The sequence below is a fragment of the Lotus japonicus genome, chromosome 3 (assembly GCF_012489685.1).
Source record: "Lotus japonicus ecotype B-129 chromosome 3, LjGifu_v1.2".
In the NCBI taxonomy this organism is placed as follows: domain Eukaryota; kingdom Viridiplantae; phylum Streptophyta; class Magnoliopsida; order Fabales; family Fabaceae; genus Lotus; species Lotus japonicus.
The window spans coordinates 6,252,997-6,273,982 of NC_080043.1; the positions used below are offsets into that span (position 1 = coordinate 6,252,997).

General features: G+C 40.7%; 3 protein-coding genes across 4 annotated transcripts; 1 reads left to right on the plus strand and 2 right to left on the minus strand.

Annotated features, from left to right (window-relative positions):
* The first annotated feature begins 564 nt into the window (after positions 1-564).
* Positions 565-13,485, plus strand: LOC130749716 (uncharacterized). 2 transcript variants are annotated; one of them, XM_057603095.1, is made up of 9 exons: positions 565-969; positions 8,374-8,474; positions 8,592-8,952; positions 9,325-10,170; positions 10,290-10,347; positions 10,521-10,597; positions 10,686-10,792; positions 10,876-10,963; positions 12,722-13,485. In XM_057603095.1, the coding sequence occupies exons 1-9, from the start codon at positions 835-837 to the stop codon at positions 13,031-13,033; spliced, it is 2,085 nt and encodes a 694-aa protein (XP_057459078.1). In that variant the 5' UTR covers positions 565-834; the 3' UTR covers positions 13,034-13,485. The 2 variants fall into 2 exon arrangements, with proteins under 2 accessions (XP_057459078.1, XP_057459079.1); XM_057603096.1 differs by having other exon boundaries at positions 567-969; positions 10,536-10,597.
* On the minus strand, positions 5,392-7,545 carry LOC130749718 (uncharacterized). The gene is made up of 2 exons (XM_057603097.1): positions 5,692-7,545; positions 5,392-5,524 (listed from the first exon to the last, which is right to left on the minus strand). Exons 1-2 carry the CDS (start codon positions 6,698-6,700, stop codon positions 5,514-5,516), a joined length of 1,020 nt encoding a protein of 339 aa, XP_057459080.1. The 5' UTR covers positions 6,701-7,545; the 3' UTR covers positions 5,392-5,513.
* Positions 13,486-14,433: 948 nt separating the features above from the next.
* Positions 14,434-15,518, minus strand: LOC130749320 (uncharacterized). Its single transcript, XM_057602658.1, has one exon. It carries the CDS (start codon positions 15,396-15,398, stop codon positions 14,604-14,606), a length of 795 nt encoding a protein of 264 aa, XP_057458641.1. The 5' UTR covers positions 15,399-15,518; the 3' UTR covers positions 14,434-14,603.
* Positions 15,519-20,986: the final 5,468 nt, after the last annotated feature.

A 20,986-nucleotide genomic window follows, 5' to 3' on the forward strand; every position in this document is an offset into this window, starting at 1 on the left:
CAAGGACTCGTCGATCCGCCGGATTGCGACACTGTATCCAACATATATCCACTCAGGTCGATTTTACACTTCATGACTGAGATACAACTTTGCAACCAACTCATAAGGTTGTGTGCGACCAAGCTGTCAAAAGACCGAGGCATGACCACACCATCCCATCCAAAGGTCGAGGTATAGTCACATACGTCCAATCAATTGAACCTCAAGTGGGAAAATAGATTTATTACACCTAATCATTGGTAGACTAATCTTGTCATTAGCTGCAACGTTTCACTCGCATGATATTCGAAGCGGAATGAAGAACAAAGGTAAGACGAGTGGGTTAGTAGATCTTCATACGAAATAGATAAACACTGACAACATCACAAGGGCACGACAAAGCGAAGCAGAACCTCCAAGTCAGGGGCTCCTTTTTCAACTAGCATTTAAGCCTTAAGGCTCAAAAGCCTCTCAGACGACCCAAAAGGCTTGCTCTTTAAGTCAGCGCTATAAGGGCGAACTGAATGACTTAGTATAGAAACGTCTCGTCCGAGCCAATTAGAGAAGAAATAATTGTGTGCAGCTGGACTTGTTGGTATAGTATGGTCCCAAACCGTCGGAGAGTATATTAGGTTCTGTATTCGGTAATCCTCTCTCACCCCTTTGCCTCCCCTCTCTGAGGGGTTTCCCTTTCCATTTCCCATTTTCCGTCACTTTCCCGAGAAAATTCCACGACAATCTTCTCCTTCTCATTTCAACTGTCACCGAAACCCAACTTCGTTTAGGGTTCGAAATCGCTGGTTAGGGTTTTCTTTTCCTCGGTTTTCCGTGTTTGCTCGGGATTGAAGATTGGAGATGGGGAGCATCGATCGTTCCGATCGCCGGAAGTTCAGGACCGATTTCACGGCGGAAGGAGTGGCGGTGCTGAGGGAAAAAGTGAATGAGAAGCTGAAGGAGTTCATGGGGGATTACACTGATGACACTCTTGTGGTACGAGCTCAATGACACTCTTCATTGTTTGGGAAACACTGATATCTTCTACATTGTTGATTGGGTTTCTTTGGGACCATAATCTGGGTTCATTTGTTCTGTTCAGCGTTTCATAGGAGCTATCAGATCATGAATTTCACTTAGTGTGATAATTTTCCTTCAGTCTAAGATTATTTGGTGAAAATGAACAAGGAGATAGATAATGCTTGCTCTGGTTAATGATTATCATACAACCATTCTTGGGGAGTTGATTTTTCTTTTGTATGACTGATTAATAAGTAGGATGCCGGAGCAGGTTGCTTCAGAATTCAGATGAACTAATGCTATATGGATCATAAAAATAGGGTTACTATTTTTGGCATATTTATGCAGTGAATTGTGAATGATTGAAAAAAAATCCCAATAAAATGTGACAAGGACTAGAATAGGTGAGGGTTCTACATATCAATGAATGTGTTCATTTAAACGAAAAGTGAGATTCAAATTTGATGAAATCGAGATGAACCCTAAGGGGTTATCGGTTCTTGTAGAATTGAAATAGTGATTCAAGCCTTTAATTAAAAAGCTTTCTTATAGCATTATAAGTTGAGGCTATCATTTGTACTGCATTTGATTTGGAGAATGCATGCTGATTGCTTTTTGTGGTGTCATGAAATTTTTTCATCTATATGGCCCTTTTGATATTTTATTTTAAGATGAGTCTTGATGAGGAGATTGTATTTGTTTGTCTCGCTTTTCAAGCAAATATATATGTATATTGAACTTCTCGAAACTATGCTCTAAAATGTGTAGCATGTAAATATAGCACATGCTTTGAGAATTGGTAGGTAACTTTAGAATGAAGCATATTTGGTTGCTTCAGCTATAGATTCACACTTGAAAATACAGATTGATGAGTATATGGTCTATATTAACAGGTATAGAATGACAATAGTGCATAAACAAAGATTGCTATTGTCAAAATGTGCTAAAATTATTTCAGAGACACAGTTGAAAGCACTGATTGTTTGTGCTTTCAGAAATTATTGAAATGCTTCTCTTGAAATGATTAAATGGGAGGTTTGACTATTATTGGTCACTCAACTTTGCTGGTACTCTCTTTTTGCTTGATGTTCAAGAAACTAGCTATGGAATGAAGAGCAATTAGTGTTGATAGAAGAATCAGAGAAAAGAAAAAGAATTTGCATCTGAATATTTCACTATGATAAAACTGAATTGTACAATGAGAGATTGAATCCTTATATAGGATGCAGTGGCTTGTTGAACAAGCTAACTAAACAGTAACTTCCTCTAACAGAAAGATAACTGACTCTAACAAACTTGACAGCTGTATACAGCTGTTACTAACAGAAATTTCAGTTGTGTCCAGCTGGCATTCCAGCTGGCACACACTTACACATTGAAACCGATATTTTCATATCAACAATATACCTATACTCTCTAATACACCCCCTCAAACTGAAGGAGGTGACAAAAGCACTTGCTTGTCAACTACATTCAGTTTGTCCTTTAACAGTAGAAACCTAGTTGGGGAGAGGGCCTTAGTGAATATGTCTGCCTTTTGATGTTCAGAGGGTACATGTTGAACTAGAAGACTCTTATCTTGGACCTTTTCCCTTACAAAAAATATATCCATTTCCATATGCTTTGTGCGAGTATGCAATATCGGATTGTGTGTCAAAATCACTGTGCTCATGTTATCACAATAGACTGTAGGAATAGTGAATGGAATTTTCAGTTCTGTCAGTAAGGATTGAACCCATAACAGTTCTGCAGTAGTATTGGCTAGGCTTCTATACTCTGCTTCAGTGCTTGATCTTGCAACTAAGGATTGCTTCTTGGCTGTCCAGGAAATGAGATTATAGCCTAGAAAAACACAGGACCCTGATGTAGACCTCCTATCATCAGGGTCAGATCCCCAATCAGCATCACAGTAGGCAATGAGAGGAAGAGGCCTGGTCATGGAACAAGGTTGAAGAAGAATACCATGAGTTAGAGTACCTTTGAGGTACCTCAGAATTCTTTTAACAGCCTTCCAGTGTTCCTCATGAGGTTGTGCCATGAATTGGCACACTTTGTTTACTGCAAAAGAGATTTCAGGCCTAGTAATAGTTGCATACTGAAGGGCACCAACCACACTTCTGTATTCAGTAGGATCCTTGAGAGCAGAACCTTCATTTTTGGACAGTTTGACTCCACATTGCATGGGAGTGGAAATGGCAGCTGCATCAAGCATGTTGACCTTAGTGAGGAGATCAGAAATATACTTGGTCTGATTGAGAAGCAAGTTGCCATTGGAAAGATGTGTGACTTGAACACCCAAAAAATAGTCCAGCTGACCCAATTGTTTGAGTGCAAAGATGGAATGTAATTGTGCTGTTAATTGTTGAATAAGTGACATAGAAGCCCCAGTGATGATGATATCATCTACATACACCAGCATATAGATACAGCCTTGAGAAGAATAGTAAGTAAACAAGGAAGGATCACACTTGCTAGCTTGGAAGCCAAACCTGATGAGAACCTCTTTTAGTCTATGAAACCAGGCCCTTGGAGCTTGCTTAAGACCATAGAGGGCCTTTTGCAGCTTGCAAACCAGATTCTTGTCCTTGTGTTCAAAACTAGGAGGTTGTACCATGTACACTTCCTCCTCTAACACTCCATTAAGAAAGGCATTATTGACATCTAGTTGTTGTAATGGCCAGCCCCTTGAAATGGCAAGAGAAAGAATGAGTCTTACTGTGATAGGCTTCACCACTGGTGAGAAAGTTTCAGAATAGTCAAACCCTTGAACCTGACTATATCCTTTGGCCACCAACCGAGCCTTATACTTGTTTATGGAACCATCTGGATTTTCCTTGATTCTGTAAATCCATTTGCAACCAACTGGTGTTCTATTAGCTGGAAGAGGAACAAGGGTCCAAGTGCCATTGTTCATAAGAGCTGTGTACTCTTCTTGCATAGCCTTATACCATTTAGCATCCTTCATTGCTTGCTTGACAGAAGTAGGTTCCAGGTGAGTGAGCAACAGTGTGGGTTGAAGTCTGGGTTTAACTATCCCATTTTTAGCCCTTGTTTGCATAGGATGAGTGTTGACAATCACTGGAGGAGCTGCAGCAACCACTGAAGCAGAGGTATCAGCTGACTGTGCAGAGGATGAAGGTACAGGTGGTGAAACAACTGCTGGAGTTGAAGTAGAAGGGTCATCAGCTGAGAGTGTAGCACTTGGAGGCTGCTGTTGTTGAGGAGAATCTTGTGGACCTGGTGAGGAATGACCAGAAGCTGCCAAAACAGGAGAACTAGGTGGTGCAGTGTGTGAAATTATTGGAATGGTAGATAAAGGATAAAATTCAGCTGAGGAAGAAGAAGAATGATCAGTAGGAAAAAGAATAGGATATGGAAAACGATGTTCATGAAAAAGGACATCTTTGGAGATATAAATTCTCCCAGATTGGTCCAAGCACTTATAGCCCTTGTGATTAATGGAATACCCTATAAACACACACTCTTTTGAATGTAAGGACAACTTATTGGAATTATAAGGTCTTAGAAAAGGAAAGCAAGCTGAACCAAAGACCTTGAGACTCTTAAAATCTGGATATTGACCATACAGTTTGAAGTAAGGACTAGCACCTTGCAATGTAGTAGTAGACATTCTGTTTATGAGATAAGTGGCAGCAAGAAAAGCATGATCCCAGAATTGCAAAGGCATTGAGGCATGAGATAACAAGGCTAAGCCAGTTTCAACAATGTGCCTATGCTTTCTCTCAACACTACCATTTTGATGGTGAGTGTGTGGACAGGTTAGTCTATGAATGATGCCTAACTTCTGAAAGTGTGAGGTCAAGGGTTTAAACTCCCCTCCCCCATCTGTTTGGACACTTTTAAGTTTGTGTCCAAACTGCAACTCAACCATGGCTTGAAAATTTATAAAAGTTGCACAAGTGTCTGACTTTTTCTTCAAGGGAAAAACCCAAGTATACTTAGTACATGCATCAACACATGTTAAAAAGTATAAAAAACCACAAGAGGATTCCAAAGAAGCTGGTCCCCACAAATCAGCAAAAACAAGCTCAAAGGGAGTATTGTAAACTGTATTGGAAGAAGAAGAAGGTAATCTATGAAGCTTACTTAAACAACAAGCTTTGCAAAATGAAAACACACTTTTATTGCTTGGAACAGAAATATTACACAAGGAAAGGGTTTGTTTAAGTACATCATGATGAGGATGACCTAATCTTGAATGCCACAAATCATAAACTGAAATACCACTACCACTATTACAAGAAACTAGATCAGAAACAGTAGATGAAACATTGACAGAATCAGCATTATTACATGGAACTAGACTAGGAACTATAGGAGAAACAGTTGCAGATTGCAAATCAATAGCAGGAGATGCTTTATTTGCTGCAGACTTGGAAGCTAAGCAAGCCTGGATAGAAGACAAAGGAGAAGAAGACTGTGGTTGTGAGCTGGCCTTGGTGAGTGGTCCATCAAAGTAATATAGACCATCATCTCCAACAGTACCAGTAAGAAGAAGTTCATAAGTGTCCTGATGATGAACAGAACAATGATTGGCATGAAAAGAGAAGAAAACATTGTTATCACGGGCGAAACGACTAACACTAACAAGATTTTTAGTTATAGAAGGCACAAGAAGAAGCTTTTTAAGAATTAAACTAGCTGTAGGATTAAAAGAAGAAGGAAGAAGAGCTGAACCTATAGACTGAATTGGCAGTCCCTGACCATTGCCCACCAAAAGCTGTTCTTGTGATGAAGATGGAACATGATCCACAAAAATGCCTGGATTATTAGTCACATGGTGTGTAGCTCCAGAATCAGGGCACCAAGTCACAGGTGAAGAGTGGTGTGCAGGAACAGTAGCTAACATAGCTTGAGGATGCATTCCAGTAGAGACCTGCTGCTGTGGTGGTCTAGGAAACTGAGGAGTTTGAGCAGTAGGTGCTGGAAACTGCCCCTGAGGAAGCCAAGGTCGAACAAAGGACATGCCAGCAGCTTGCATACCTTGCATATCAGTAGCATGTGAATAAGGAGTTGGTGGAATACACCAAGGTGACCATGGAGGCATGCTAGACGGTGAAAGAACACTAGAACCATACTGAGGAAGCATTGAATTGTATGGAGCATAAGGTGGAAACCCAAAATTGGCCATAGAGGGAAAACCCCCAAATTGCATTGGGGAAAACCCTAAATTGACTCCAGGAACAGAGAAATTGGAACCAGAATTCCCAGATTGTGCAGAATTAGCACTGGAATTAGCATTGGAACTAACTCCTGAGGGACGCGACCAACAAGATGCAGCGTCATGGCCCCATTTACTGCAGTAGGTGCATTGGACATTGCGTCCTCTCCCGCGACCACGCCCTCTGCCATAACCACCAGAATTGCGATTTTGTTCATCGCGATTTCCATATCCTGAGTCAACCGCAGTATCGACTGGCTGAGAGGGAGCGACACTGGTAGCAGGAGGTTGCGCCATCGTTGACGATGGTGCCGGAGCGGGCTGAGTCCACATAGCTTGTGGCGGCGGCGGCGCCGGAGCAGTGGAAGAAGAAGGTGAATTCTGCGCCTGTGCAAGAAACACCGCAGGAGTAGTGTCTGCGAGTTGTTTCTTCCTCATCCTGTCGAATCGCGCTTCATGCGAAATCACCATAGCTTCCACTTCTGAGATCGTGAAGTAGGTTGTTTGGTTGTAGATAACCGTCATCAAAGCACTGTATTCTTCAGAGAGTCCATCAAAAATTGCTTCTAGATGATCACGAAAGGTAACAGGTTCTCCAATCGAAGCAAGAGTATTCACAATCGTCTTGATTCGTTGCAGAAATTCAGAAGCAGTTTTTGTACCTTTTGTGATGTTCTTCAGTTCATTCCGCAACTGTGTTGACTGAGCTCTTGATTTGGCATTGAAAAACGAGTGGATTTCTTCCCAAACTTGATAGGAATGCACACATTGAATCACATTTGGAAGAATTGCAGGCGAAAGAGTAGAAAGAAGCCAGGTAAAGAGAAGAGAATCCTGATTGCTCCCAATCTGCAAACAGAGGATTCACATTTTCTGTGATTTTGTCTTCTTCAGTCAAGAATTTCTCAGGAATCATCGGTGGATCTTGCACAAATTTCTGAAGTTTGTGTGATCTGATGACTCCTTCCACTTGTTGTTTCCATGAATAGAAATTGGAATCATCAAGTTTGATGCTGAGCTTGTGCGAGAAAGCTTGAGAGAGAGAGCTTGAGGAAGAAGAAGAAGGCATAGAAGGTGATGAAGAATCCATAGCCATGGATCTTAGGCTCTTGATACCATGATAGAAGAATCAGAGAAAAGAAAAAGAATTTGCATCTGAATATTTCACTATGATAAAACTGAATTGTACAATGAGAGATTGAATCCTTATATAGGATGCAGTGGCTTGTTGAACAAGCTAACTGAACAGTAACTTCCTCTAACAGAAAGATAACTGACTCTAACAAACTTGACAGCTGTATACAGCTGTTACTAACAGAAATTTCAGTTGTGTCCAGCTGGCATTCCAGCTGGCACACACTTACACATTGAAACCGATATTTTCATATCAACAATATACCTATACTCTCTAATAAGTGTCATGCTTGGGAACTGTGGTGGTCATAACTGGGGCAATGGAGTTGCATTCTACTTGGTTTGGGGTGAAACTAGGTAGTAGGTACTGTTGGTATTGCTGCATCTTTTGGGGGTTGGGTGTTTGTTCACTTGTTTGAAACGGCACTAAAATATGAAGAAATTTCCTGGTTGATTTTCTCATTAGAATTATTGTAAAAAATTAAGTTGGAGCTCAAGACTTGGTTATGACGTGATATATAGTTGAAGGTCTTCTGAACTGCTTCATTATGTATTCTGAATGTCGTTTATTATTATTATTATTATTGTTGTTGTTGTTGTCAACTTGTCATTCTCATCATCACATAAAGAATCATAACTGTTATAGTGTCCTTTTCCCCGAGGAAGTTTTTCTTGTACATTACATATTCCATAAGGAATCATAACCTTAAAAACTATGATGCCCGGACTTTTATAAAGTTTTTCATATTTCCTGCGGAAACACATCTGTGCATTTTTTAGTTCTCTGTCCTGGCCATTTGTAGGACTGCTTTTTATCTGTAAATTTATAGGCATGAGTGTATTTTACAGTTAATTTATTAAATTTATTTTATTTTCTATACATCTTAGTTGAATGAGTATGACATTCTCTTTTTATTTTTCTTTTTCAGTAGTTGATATGTCATATTTGTTGGTTGGGTAAAGGCAACTTACTATGAGATTTACAATTTTCACATGATGGAATGTACTATGTAAAATATTTTTTATTACAAATGGGAATTGAAGTTCATGTACTGCATTGTCAGGAATATGTTATTGTGTTACTGAGGAATGGCAGGGACAAAGATCAAGCGAAGAATGAGTTAAATGTTTTTTTGGGGGATGACAGTGATTCTTTTGTAGCCTGGTAACTTCCATTTAGTCTCTCTTTGATGGATATAAATATTTGAATGCAAGCAATGTAGCACTTACGAGTTACAACTATAGTTCTCAGTGCTAATTTGTATGTGTACCTTGTTAACAGGTTGTGGGATCATTTGGCTTTGAATATAGATTTGTATGTACAATCTAAAGAGTTGCAGGATGAAGCTCCCAAAAGAAAGCTTATATCAGAGGTCCAAGCTGGAGGTGATGGTTTTCAGCATTTGAATTCACAGTCAGAAAGAGTAGAGTCTAATAAGTTATCTAGAAGTCGCCGTAACAAAGATTGGAAAGGATTGGTGGGGAGAGATACTGAAGCACCATACCTTTGGAACTCTGAGGTTGACAATGTTCATTTGGAGGAAAAAGACCGATCTAAAGTCAATCGTGGTCCAAGGTTACAATCTCCTCCATCACCAGTTCAACGGAAAAGGAGACGGTCTGTTGATCAGCAGAAGACTAAGGTTTGAACCCATAATGATGTCAACTCTTGGTCAAATTTCATAAATTTAACTTATTGCAGTTTTTCAGCACTAATAATGAGTCTATATGTAAGGTGATTGTTAAGACTTGTACAATAATAGATAAATAGATAGAAAATAACCTATAATTCAACTTGTTCATCTGTGCTTATTTCTTTTGGATGATGAATGAACTGGTGACTGAGGGAGATAGATTAGAATTAGATCCTTTGCAAATAGGACTAGAAGTCTAAAACCTATGCTATTTTCCTTGCTAGCTTCATTTCCTTCTCCATTTTTTATCTTTGTATAATTGAGTAAATACCTCTTGATTCTTTGCTTTCAAGCATCTAGCTTACCAATTGACTTTGGCAGAGGGATTCAGGCTCACAAGTAACAATTCATGCTCCTCGACGGCTGCTTCAGTTTGCAGTACGAGATGCAGTGGCTACTTCAAGACCATATAACTCAGGCACACCAGTAGAAACCTCTTTGAAGCGTCTTCGTTCTGTAGTTTCTACATCCTCTGTTGACTCATCCTTGGTTGAACATCCTCAGAGGATGCAGACCACCAGGGTGGCAAACCCCACGTCTACAGTGCTCAAGGCTGTGCCAGAAGCTGCTGAAGATGCGGTAAAATTCAAATACTCAGGAAGTGTATTTGATCGGCTTGGCTGTAATATAAATCGATCAGATGGTAACAGGAAACTTGATGATGATTACCAACATCAGGAGCAAAGTCAGTTATTGTATCTTCAAAGAACTGACTATGGTGATCAGTATGCTGGAAACATGTCAACGTTTCAACATGAAACTGCTTTTCTTTCTGATTCTACTTCAGACGATGAAGGGTTTGATGATGTTAATGTCATGGGTCATAGGGTGAGTAGAGCTTCTCAATTAGGCTCCTCTGGTGGAAACAGGGGTGATGACTCATTGATGGTGCATTATAGTGTAGCAAAAAATGATGATGAGAATGTCTCTCTTGAACGAAATAGAGATCAGGAGCAATCTGCTGTTACACCTAACACTTCCAAGATAGTGAACATTTCGGTTAATGTAAATACTTGGAAGCCCCCTGGCCCAGCACAATGCCAGGAACCTAGGAAGGTTGCAGAATTAGATGGTCAAAAAACCCTAAACAGTAACATTGGAGCTCCAAGATCTGATCCAAGACTGGTGAAGGAGAACGCCAGAGCTTTGAAAACTAATCATGGGAATGTCAGTTGTTTTACTTTCACATGCATACATTCTTATCACACTTGGACATTCTGTTATGAATATAAGGGACTTGACCATTCAATTTTAGCTCATTTTCATTGATATTATGACTTGAACAGGTGAACTCTACCCTGGATTTGAAGAAAGCGCCTCCGAAGGCACAACTATTGACTGCTGGTGAGTTCTAATTTTCTTTTGCGGAAATACTTCCTGCTCCAAAGAAGCATGTGAGAATTATATGTCTGGTGTAGTACATTAAATGTCACTCATTTTGGTGGTGGGTATTTATCACTGCTTAGTAGATTTGTCACCACTCATGTATCTGTATGAAGGTGTACAATTGATTTCAGCTCATGTGTTCTCAGGTCCAAGTGCGGCTGGTCATTTGTTAGAGGATGCTGATTCACGAACTATTTTTGCCAGCAATGTAATGAAATGACTCTTGCTCCATTTTTGTGGGTTATGGCGGCACCAGTGTTGGATTTGTCCATTTTCTAATTGTTCGATTTTCCCAGGTTCATTTTGCTGCAACCAAAGATGGCCTATCGCGTCATTTTAATAAATTTGGGGAAGTGCTAAAAGTTGTTATAGTTACTGATGCAATGACAGGACAACCAAAAGGGTAAAGAAATTCAGATGTTGTTCTTGGTCATTACATGTTCAATAATATCGTCTCTCTATTGATTCACATGTTTTTCTTAACAGGGCAGCTTATGTGGAGTTCATGAGTAAAGAAGCTGCAGATAATGCATTATCACTGGATGGAACTTCCTTCATGTCACGTATTCTCAAGGTATTGATGTCTCTGAATGGTAGTTTAGTTATCTAGAGGCCTTTCCATATAATTTTTCATATTTAACGTTCCTCCACATTTTGTTCTCTTAAAATTGATTAGATAGTTTATATATGACAAACTGTTAATTCCCTCACTAACTTGTGTTCAATGCTCACAATGAACTGCCAGTTGACTGCTATCCGTACAAAATAGCTGTTTATGTAGTTAGGAAAATTGTGTTAGATTTAGGCCCTGTTTGGAAGAGCTTACCTAATAGCATAAGCACATATGCAAGTTTTTGAGAGAGCTTACGTAAATAAATAGCTTATGGCCCTCCTATAAGCTGTTTTGAGCTTATTTTCATAAGGTGTTCATATTGGCTTAAGAATAAGAGTTACCCATAACATATTTTCATTTTATTTCAATAAGTTTCTTAAATTAGCTTATGAATAAGCACTTATGCGATAAGCGCATATTGCCATAGGTGCTTATTTAAGCTGTTTACCCAAATGCACTTATATAGGCCTATGAGTCCTTTCTGACCATTCATTTAAAGTTATTTGGCTCTTGGGGGGGGGGGGGGGTTCTGTCTTGCAATTTTATTCTGCCATTGGTCTGTTCTTCAAGTCAACTTGTTTCATGATACTCTCTAAATTTCCTTTTCACGGCCAAATTAGGCATTCTTAATTAGTCCTTATAAATTATAATTTTTTTTTTCTGTATTATATTTTTTGAAATTTGGTGATTGTATCTCTAGGTGAACGGATATGTGTTGTTGCACCTTTAACTCAGCCTCTTTTACTTGTATTTTTTCTTACATTTTTTGGAATCTGGTTGGGTGATCGCATCTCTAGGTCAATGAAAATGTGTTGATGCACCTCTAGTTCAGTCTCTCTTTCACTATGCATTTATTTTTTGGTTTTTGAAAGCTTATTATTTCGCAAGTACCCCTAATCAGTGGTATTTGTACGTAGATATTTTATTGCAGACTTGATTAATTAATCAAACTACTTTTTCTTAAAAGTAAAGTTGAATTAAAGGATTTTAAATTAAGCATGAGTTTTGTAAGGGTTGCTGTCATTAAACCTTTTCCCTTTTTTTTTATACCATCACTCACCCCTACATTTCAGTCCAACTTCAACCACTGGTCTCTTGGAAATATTTTCTGCATGTTTAGGTATGTGCTGTTAATAAATGAATACTGGATATATGAATTTGGCTAAGTAAAGTTGATATTTATGGCTGATTTAATTAGGCCCATGTTTGGATTACTCAAGGAGATTATTAGTCCTTGATCTGAGATCTCTTGGTACTTGGTTCTTGATGTTGCGAGTTACTACTGGCTGTTGAACTTGAAGGTGTTCTCCTGGACACCATAAAATGGAAACATTGCTCATTTGACTAGCTGATATCTTTAGGAAAGCGGAGGGCATGGTTGCTAATCTGTACACAATACAGTTTTACTCTTGTCATACTTCTAGTGCAATTTTTAGAATCTGTTAGTTAGTCACTTGTGTTGTAGTCAATAAATGGTTTGGAATTAGAAATGCTCTAGGTTATACATAGTATGTCAATGTGAAGTTCTTAGAAGTAGGAATAAATTGATTAGGACAGTCCTAGTCAACAATGGAAATTTTTTATTTTTGTACTTCGACAAAAAAAACTGTATACTTGATCAGGAAATACGGGTGACCTCTTAACTAAATCATGTAAGGGTAAGCTACTTTCTGTAGTTTGATCTTGAACTTAATTCTTCTGCTTTCTCTACTACTGCAGGTTGTGAGGAAAAGTGCTGCACCTCAAGAGTATGCTCCAGCCCTGCCATGGCCACGTGGAGTTAGGGGATCACCATTTCCCTCTGCTAGGTTTTCAAGAGCTCCCTTCCCGAGAGGTGTTGTCGGGGCATTTAGCCCTAGGCCCCCAGTTAAATTTGGTTCCAGGAGCTTGCAATGGAAGCGGGATGCTCAGGGTATTTCATCAGAAAGTAGTGCAGCTTCAAATTACAGCAATCTTTCTTCACCTGGTGCTCGAGGTCTCACCTATGTGAGAACAGAATCTAAGCTGGATGCCAGCTTGAATTCCACGTAATTTACTTCTTCAATGAATGGTGGCAGACTATGTTTACTTATGGCCCTAAAGACTTGAAAATAAAAATTCTGAATGTAGGGAGACACTTAGGGGTTAATTTTGGATTTTTATTCTTTGTACATGTTGGAGGACATTTTAATTATCTAAATATATTGTCATCGTTGGTTGTTGAAGTTCCAGATTAGGTGTGGATCGTTGGGATGAAGATGAGAAGTGTAATGGAAATAGTTGATTTATCAATACAGCTGAGGTAAAGTATCTGGGGATGTATGGACTCGGACATGGTCTTTTTGGTCACTGGATAGTCTCTTTCACGTGTTACTTTTCAATACTTTGCAAGCATTGCTAGTGAGAGAAAAATTAGAGGGGACAAAAATAGGAAAAGCATACATGAGTTGTGCGAGATTGCTTCATTAAACTCTGGTGTACATAAATAAAGACTCGATTCATTCTCTCTAGTGTTCCACTTATGTCTAGGGCCAACATTATTATTGCTTTGTGATCTATAATTTGGTTTTCAGTTTTGAATGCATTTGTTATAAGTTCTTTATAAAGTTTGGAGTGTTAGATCTATCAAGTTTTATCAAGTTTGTCCTGATTCTACTAACGTAGAATAGAAAAAATCATAACTGTAGCGAAAAAAAAATCTAGAACCATGATGGTCGTGTGACTGAGGGAGGTGGCGGTGATCTGATATTCTGATGAGAGAAGAAAGTGATGGTTATTGCAGCACTTTCCGATGATGGCGAGGAGAACAACAACCATAGTTGTGGAGGTTGGTGGTTGTGTAGTCTCAAAGATAAAGCGACGAAAGATTCGAGGCTCGGTGCTGCCACATGGAGATTTGGGGCCCTTCGACAATGCTCACGACGAAGAGGGCACAATGGTTGTCAACTCCAGCGATGACACAATGTAATGATTTTGGCTGAGGAGGTGACATGAGATGGTGGGATCGATGCAGTTAGAGAGAAGGGAAAGGGGTTGGGGTTGGGGGAAATTACAAAAATTACCTTGGCCCCCGGAGGACTAAAAGAAAAAGGGACCCTTGTCTTTGCTTGCCCTCAAAGAAATCCTTATTACTAATAAAGCCACATCTCTTTTTAACAACAATGTCATATTGCATGTTAGAAAATTCGTCTACAATTAATTTGAATTTTATAGTCGATTAATTTTGAAGAATAACTTCTAAGAAACAGAATTGATTCTAGCAAAAAAATAAGCTGGTTCAAACACGTTAATAGTTCTACATGTATAAGAGCTAATTCTAACACAATGACAAACTAAACCACTTTATAAAGCTAAAAGAGAATTACTAAACCCAATTAGGTCCTGAAATGATTTTGAGAATATGAAATGCTTAGAATTAGAATATCATTGACATGTGTGTGGTCTTCACCAAGAGAGAAAAAGCAGGTTCATATAGCAAAAACACATCCTATTGTGAAGATTATTTCTCCTTTCTGGTTTCACCAATATCCCAATTACAATGTAAACATTGTTACTAATCACTCAACAAAATAAAAAAACACCCTCAGTTGATAGAACATATTCTGAGGAACCAAAATCAGCTTCATCTTGAAAACACAGCAAAAACCAACCCAGCAGACATACCAACAATGCAAAGAAACGAAACCCCACGAACCCTCACAAAGAAAGCATTCAACTGCTTCGCAACTTGCATAGTCAGCGTCAGAATCTGCAACCTACCTTGCTCCTCCATCTTCTTCAAGAAATGCATCGGCTTCAAACACTGGCGAAGCATAAACGCCAGAGAAAACGGCAACGCAAACGCCACAAAACTCTGCACCGAAACCTCAGTGATCGGGGAAGATCTCGTCACGTAGGTGATCCAAGCTCCAAGACCAAGCTGAACCAGACCCAGAACCGCCACAACTCTGCTCAAACCATACACATTCTTCATCGTCGTTTCCAGAACCTCTCGCGTCTCGTTGGCTAGCGGTGATAGGTCGCGTTCTACGGTGGGGCCTTCGATCTCCTGGTGCTTGAAATGCGGGTTTTGACTCGGGTATGGATTTTCGGTTTGATTTGGCTTCTGGGTATTCTCAGATTCTGAAGATGAGTCTGATGATGATGATGGATTTGGGGTTGAGAAAAACCTGGGTTTTGCTACTGGAACAAAAGGGTTCATGGAATTGACGCCATAGAAGGTGTTAATGGAGGGTTTTCGATCTGGAACTGGGTTTGAAGGGGTTGTGGATTGTGAGAAAAAGGGTCGAAAGGTGAAAGAGGAAGAGGGGTGTTGGGAGAAGGGTTCGAGGATTGGGAAGTGGGTTGAAGAAGAAGAATGAGAGGCTCTTAGGATTGAAGATGGTAACCTGAACCGTCGTGAAATGATGGCGGCCATTGGCGGCGTACGGCGGTGACCTACGAACAGAGACGGTGGTGGTGAGTGGAAGGTGAAGACTGAAAGCAGAAAAAGAAAGGAAAAGAAAAGGTTTATTCTATACTTGTTTGGTTTGCATTTCTAACTGGGTTTTCAGCTTTAGCTGTGAAAAAGAGCTTATTTTTTGCTTACAAAAATGAACTGGTTTTTGGGCCTTGGTATTTCAGTTTAATGTGGGCTCATGATTTTGATGTGAAGAAATTCTTGGAATTTTTCAGCCCCAAGTGAAGTATATTATCTATGGTGGAGTATGATCACTACAAGAAAAACTTTAATTAGCACTGCCAAATGCTGACGCTAACAAGCCAAAAAAAACCGATGCTATATGTGATTTAACATCAATGTCGAATGGATGTTAAAAGGGTTGAAACTAAAAATTTGTGTGGGTTCTTTAGCCTACGCTAATGGTAGCGACGATTAAGCCGACGTAATTTGCTGGTGATTGGTCGACGCTAAATCATAATATTTAATGTCGATCCTATAAGCTAGCGTCCTGAGACCGACGCAAACGTTTGATATTACTTTCAAAGCACCAACGCCAAATTCATGAAGAGATTCATAACTATCCATTCATCTTGTCTTTGATTTTCGATGATAGATAGAATTGTATACAATGACCAATGAAATATATACACATTTATATTTGTCACCAAGTACCACGCATCGTCATTATAATCTTTGAATTGACAAATTAGAGTGATTTAATGGTCAAGCTACGAAACCGAATTCAAAGCTTATAATTACGATGTTTGGTACTCCATGACACCCAAAAACATCCATATATTTCAATGATTAAAAATATTCAGCTCTATCTACGATGGAAGAATGAGGAAGAGAATGAGAGAGAGGGAGGTGACAGTGGTGAAGGATGAGGAAGGAGGGATTGAGGGAGAAGAAGACAATGACAGTGGTTGAGGAGTAGGAGGGACAAGTTGAGAAAGAAAAAGAGGATGACCATGGCGAATGAGGAAGAGGGAGATGTTGAGGGATAAGAAAAGGATGACAAAGGCAGAGGAGGAGGAGGCATGGGTCAAGAAAGAAAATGAGGATGACAATGGCGCATGAGGAGGAGGGAGATACCGAGGGATTAGAAGAGGATAATGACAAAGGCATAAGAAGGGGAAGATAAGGCAGGGTCGAGGGAGAAGAAGAGGATGACGATTGTCGAGGAGGAGGAGGAAGGGGGCAAGTGGGTGGCGGAGGAGAAAGGAAGAGCCGATAGTGATGATGGCAGAAGAGAATATTGGACGTTTTGACAATGACGGTGGTGGAGGAGGTGAGAGTAGGTGGAGGAGAGGGAGAATGAGGGTTAAGGTTTGGAGTGTGAAGGATAAAAATGCTTATGTTGAAGGCCGGGTGGATAAATCAATGAATCAGGCACTAAAAAATTAGAGTCAGCTCCCATCTACGCTAAGTTGGCTGGTGTTAAGCCAAAATTACAAGTACTACAATTCTCGACACCATGGTGCAAAAGTGGTTTCTCGACAGAAAGGGTTGGGCGAAGCCGGCAACTCAGCACACGATGTCCCTCAAAGACAAGTTAGTAAAAGCCATAACTCGACACACTCAGAAGATGAAGAAATCTCGACCATCTTAATGGAAGAGGCAGTTACCGAATAACAAGCAACTACAAGCACGTGCACACACTCACGATGCCACGAATAGCAACGGTTGCCCACGCCTCAGAACCATCCACGTGGCAATAGAGTCACATGCGCGAAGACCATCGGCTAAACGTGGGGTATGGCGCCAAAATTCAAAACCCACGAAGCCATCGTGCATCCAAGGAAAACCGCCAAGAACATGGGCAGAAAGAACAATATAAATAGAGGAAGCAGCAGCAGAAGAAAGGGTTCCCAACTAAAAACTCTGAAAATTCACCAAAAGCTCTAAACGTCCGCATCAATGAGACTTCGAGAGCAGAACGTGATGATGGAGGAGTATGTTGCAGAACCAACGCTTTAGTTTCCCTGCATTTCAGTTTGTTGATTTCCAGTTCTTGTGTATAGCTTGTTTTGTCGAAATTTGCTTTCATGCTATTTTAGTTTGCTTGACTGTTTTGTAATCGACTCATATTCAATAAAGTCCAGTTTCGTTTGAGTTGTTTATTGTTGTCGAGAATACACTCGTTCACACACTACACTTTGGCAAAGCGTTTTCTCAAAAGGACCCCGAATCTAAACTTCCTTTAGTCGAACTAAGAGGATATTTGTTTACCAAAAATCCGTGTAAACAAATTGGCACGCCCAGTGGGACCGTTTTTGTGAAAACTAAGTTTTACAGAAGCATTTTGTGTGTTTGGGTTTATTGCATGCTATTTGGTATTTGCTACTTGTCTTGATTGTGATTTATATGCACCTGAGAAGTGGTAAGACTTTGAGTATGGCAAGTAATCGAGGAAGAACTTCTCCTCAAGGATCTAACGTGGGTAATCAGAGTAGCCCTGGGGGAAGTAGCGGTAACAATAATGAAGAAGTTTCTACTGGAATGGGGCATGGCACCAGTATGCCAACCCAGAACGTGGCAATTTCTGCAGTTGCAGAAATGCCTGTATCTACATCAGTACAGGCACAAATTGTTCCAACGATTACGAGGGACATGCCTTATGGTATGCCTACATCTATGATGCAAGGCATACAAGGCACGTATTCGACGTTCCCTGAAAATGTTCCCCCATTCAGCATACCCCCTTTTGGGGCAAATGGAACAATGTTAAACTTGGGAAGTCGAGTTAGTCCCCCTATTCCTGGATCTAGTTCACAAATTTATTTATCTACAGGTATGAATAATGGTTCACTTCAAGCCATTAGGCAGCAAGTAGATGATAGTAACCATGAAATGGTTAACATGCTATCTCGACAGATAGGTGAGCTAATCAACCCTGTGCTCCAAAATAATAATGCCAATAATCAGCATTTGGCACGACAGATGGATCGCTTGGCGACAGCCCTGGGGGCACCAGTCGAAATCCAACCGGCACCAGGGATTAACCAAATCCCGTTGCCTAACCATGTCCCTGCCTCGGTGCGCTATCAGGCGCCGCAACACCAAGAGATGAGGGCAAACCCTTTGTACGAGGCAGTGCAGCCACCATTGCAAAATGTGTATATGGTAAACAGGGAAGAACACGCTGATGGTGTGCTAGAAAGAATTCGACACCAGAACGCTGGGGGGCAACAAAATGTTGCTGCTGTGGTGGAGCAATTGTTGAACCAACATGGTTTCAACGTGGGTTTCGCGAATAGACCCCATTTTGTGTCAGCCTTTACAGAGGAGGTTCTCGAATCAGAACTTCCTCGAGGTTGGAAGGTCCCCAAATTCACTAAGTTCTCGGGGGATTCAGGAGAGTCCACGGTAGAACACATAGCCAGGTACCAAATCGAAGCAGGAGACTTAGCCATCAATGAAAATTTAAAAATGAAGTACTTCCCGAGTTCTTTAACCAAAAATGCATTTACCTGGTTCACCACCCTCGCTCCTAGGTCAGTCCATACATGGGCTCAGTTGGAAAGAATTTTCCATGAACAGTTCTTTAGGGGAGAGTGCAAAGTAAGTTTGAAGGATCTGGCTAGTGTTAAAAGAAAGCCAGCAGAGTCTATTGATGATTACCTAAACAGGTTTAGGATGCTTAAATCCCGATGTTTCACCCATGTCCCTGAACACGAGCTAGTTGTCTTAGCCGCTGGTGGTCTAGAATATTCCATTAGAAAGAAAATCGACACTCAGTATATTCGAGATATGTCTTTACTCGCAGATAGAGTGAGGCACATCGAATTGCTAAAGGCCGAAAAGTCAGAGGAGAGGGCCAAGACTACTAAGTGGCCAAAGAAGGAGATGGTAGCGTACATAGATGCGGATTCAGTAGGTCAGAGTCCATGTGTCTATCGAGAAGTCCCGACGGACGTCGATTTGAATGACGTCAATCTGGCTGAACTTCAGCCAGGGGATCCTTATGTTTGTAAAGCATTGAAACCACGTGAAAACAAACTTGGGGAGGAAAACCCCAAGAACACGATTCCTGCTGTGAAAACTTATACTTTTGATGTGGCCAAATGCGATGCAATCTATGATATACTTGTGTCTGATGGTTTGCTTGTGGTCCCTAAAGACCAAAAACTTCCTTCTCCTGAACAAAGGAAAGGGAAGAAATATTGCAAATATCACAACTTTTTTGGTCATTGGACCTCACAATGTGTTCGTTTCAGGGACCTTGTGCAGGGAGCATTGGACTCAGGAAGACTCAAGTATGATGAAAAAGCCAAAGGTCAAATGAAGATCGACTCTGATCCACTGCAGATAGCTGAGGCCAACTATGTAGAGCCTTTCTACATTGGCATGGTCGACATTTCCGAAAAGCTGAGTCTGGGTTTGACGCTGGGAGAAGTAAGAGAAGAAAACATAGCTGTCGAAGAACCAGAGTTTGAGAAAGAAGTGAACTTGGAAGAGGTTTACCCCAAGGCTGGAGAAACCCTTGTCGAGTTTCTATCCCGCAGCAAAAATGGCGAGAAAGAAGTTATGTTGTGCCCTCGATGCAGCGCTGTTTTCGACAAATCCGCAGCCAAGGCCTATCAAGATTCAGAAATGAAAAGGCATTATCAGAGGAAGGCTCCTGTATCCAGGAGACTGAAGTACCCTCACGAGGAGTGGGTCGAGAGAGACCAGGAACTCGATGGCCATAAAGGCCAGAAAGCAAGCAATAAAGACAAAACTTACTTCCCCAATGCTGGATTGCCAAGAAACCAATGGTTCGGGCCAGCGCCTCCAAGGCCAAAACCATACCCTAAGTGGCAGAAAATCGACTTAGGCCAGGGATCCTCTTACATCAACAATTCCCGTGTGTCACGAAGCTACTCCTATGGCTCTGGGAACTACTATGCTCCTGAACAAATGACCAGGACTCAGTTCAGGCGTTTTTTGAGGAAAAGGAAAGCTGAAAGGGAAAGAGGTGGCAAGTTCCGTTCACTATGGGACATAAAGCCAGAAGACAACTCTCGCAATGAACCTAGTGTGGCGTCGATTATCAACCAGCTGGACCACGCCATCAAACAAGGAACAACCGTACCACCAAATCCAGCTAAGGAAAAAGGGAAGGATGTTGTCGAAGATGAGGACGAAGACATGCTCGAAGATTTCGACGACAGTGATGGAGAAGAGCTTAACATCATCTGCATCGTGTCCATCCTACCTGCAGAATTCGATAGAATCTCAGAGGTTACTGAAAGCGAGGAAGACTACTATGTCGACGACGAACCAAATGACAATCCTTTGTGTTATTATGTGATGCAGAGAGGATCTGTCGAAGATGAAAGAGCTATCTTCCAAAGGCCAACCGAGCAAATGAAGAGCCATTTGAAACCGCTATTTGTTTGGGCCAGAGTCGAGGAGAAGGGTGTTAACAAAGTCCTTGTCGACGGGGGAGCTGCAATCAACCTCATGCCCGGATTTATGCTCAAGAAGTTAGGTAAAACTGAAGCGGATCTAATCTCACATGACATGGTGCTTTCTGATTATGAAGGAAAGACAGGTTCTTCCCTAGGGGCAATTATGTT

What these genes read in the sequence shown, in the direction of transcription:
- LOC130749716 (XM_057603095.1), top strand. Translation starts at nt 835, where the DNA reads ATGGGGAGCATCGATCGTTCCGATCGCCGGAAGTTCAGGACCGATTTC. An exon ending in ATGACAGGACAACCAAAAGG is followed by an intron (nt 10,793 to 10,875) that starts GTAAAGAAATTC and finishes TTTTCTTAACAG; the next exon opens with GGCAGCTTATGTGGAGTTCA. An exon ending in TCATGTCACGTATTCTCAAG is followed by an intron (nt 10,964 to 12,721) that starts GTATTGATGTCT and finishes CTACTACTGCAG; the next exon opens with GTTGTGAGGAAAAGTGCTGC.
- LOC130749718 (XM_057603097.1), bottom strand. Translation starts at nt 6,700, where the DNA reads ATGACGGTTATCTACAACCAAACAACCTACTTCACGATCTCAGAAGTG.
- LOC130749320 (XM_057602658.1), bottom strand. Translation starts at nt 15,398, where the DNA reads ATGGCCGCCATCATTTCACGACGGTTCAGGTTACCATCTTCAATCCTA.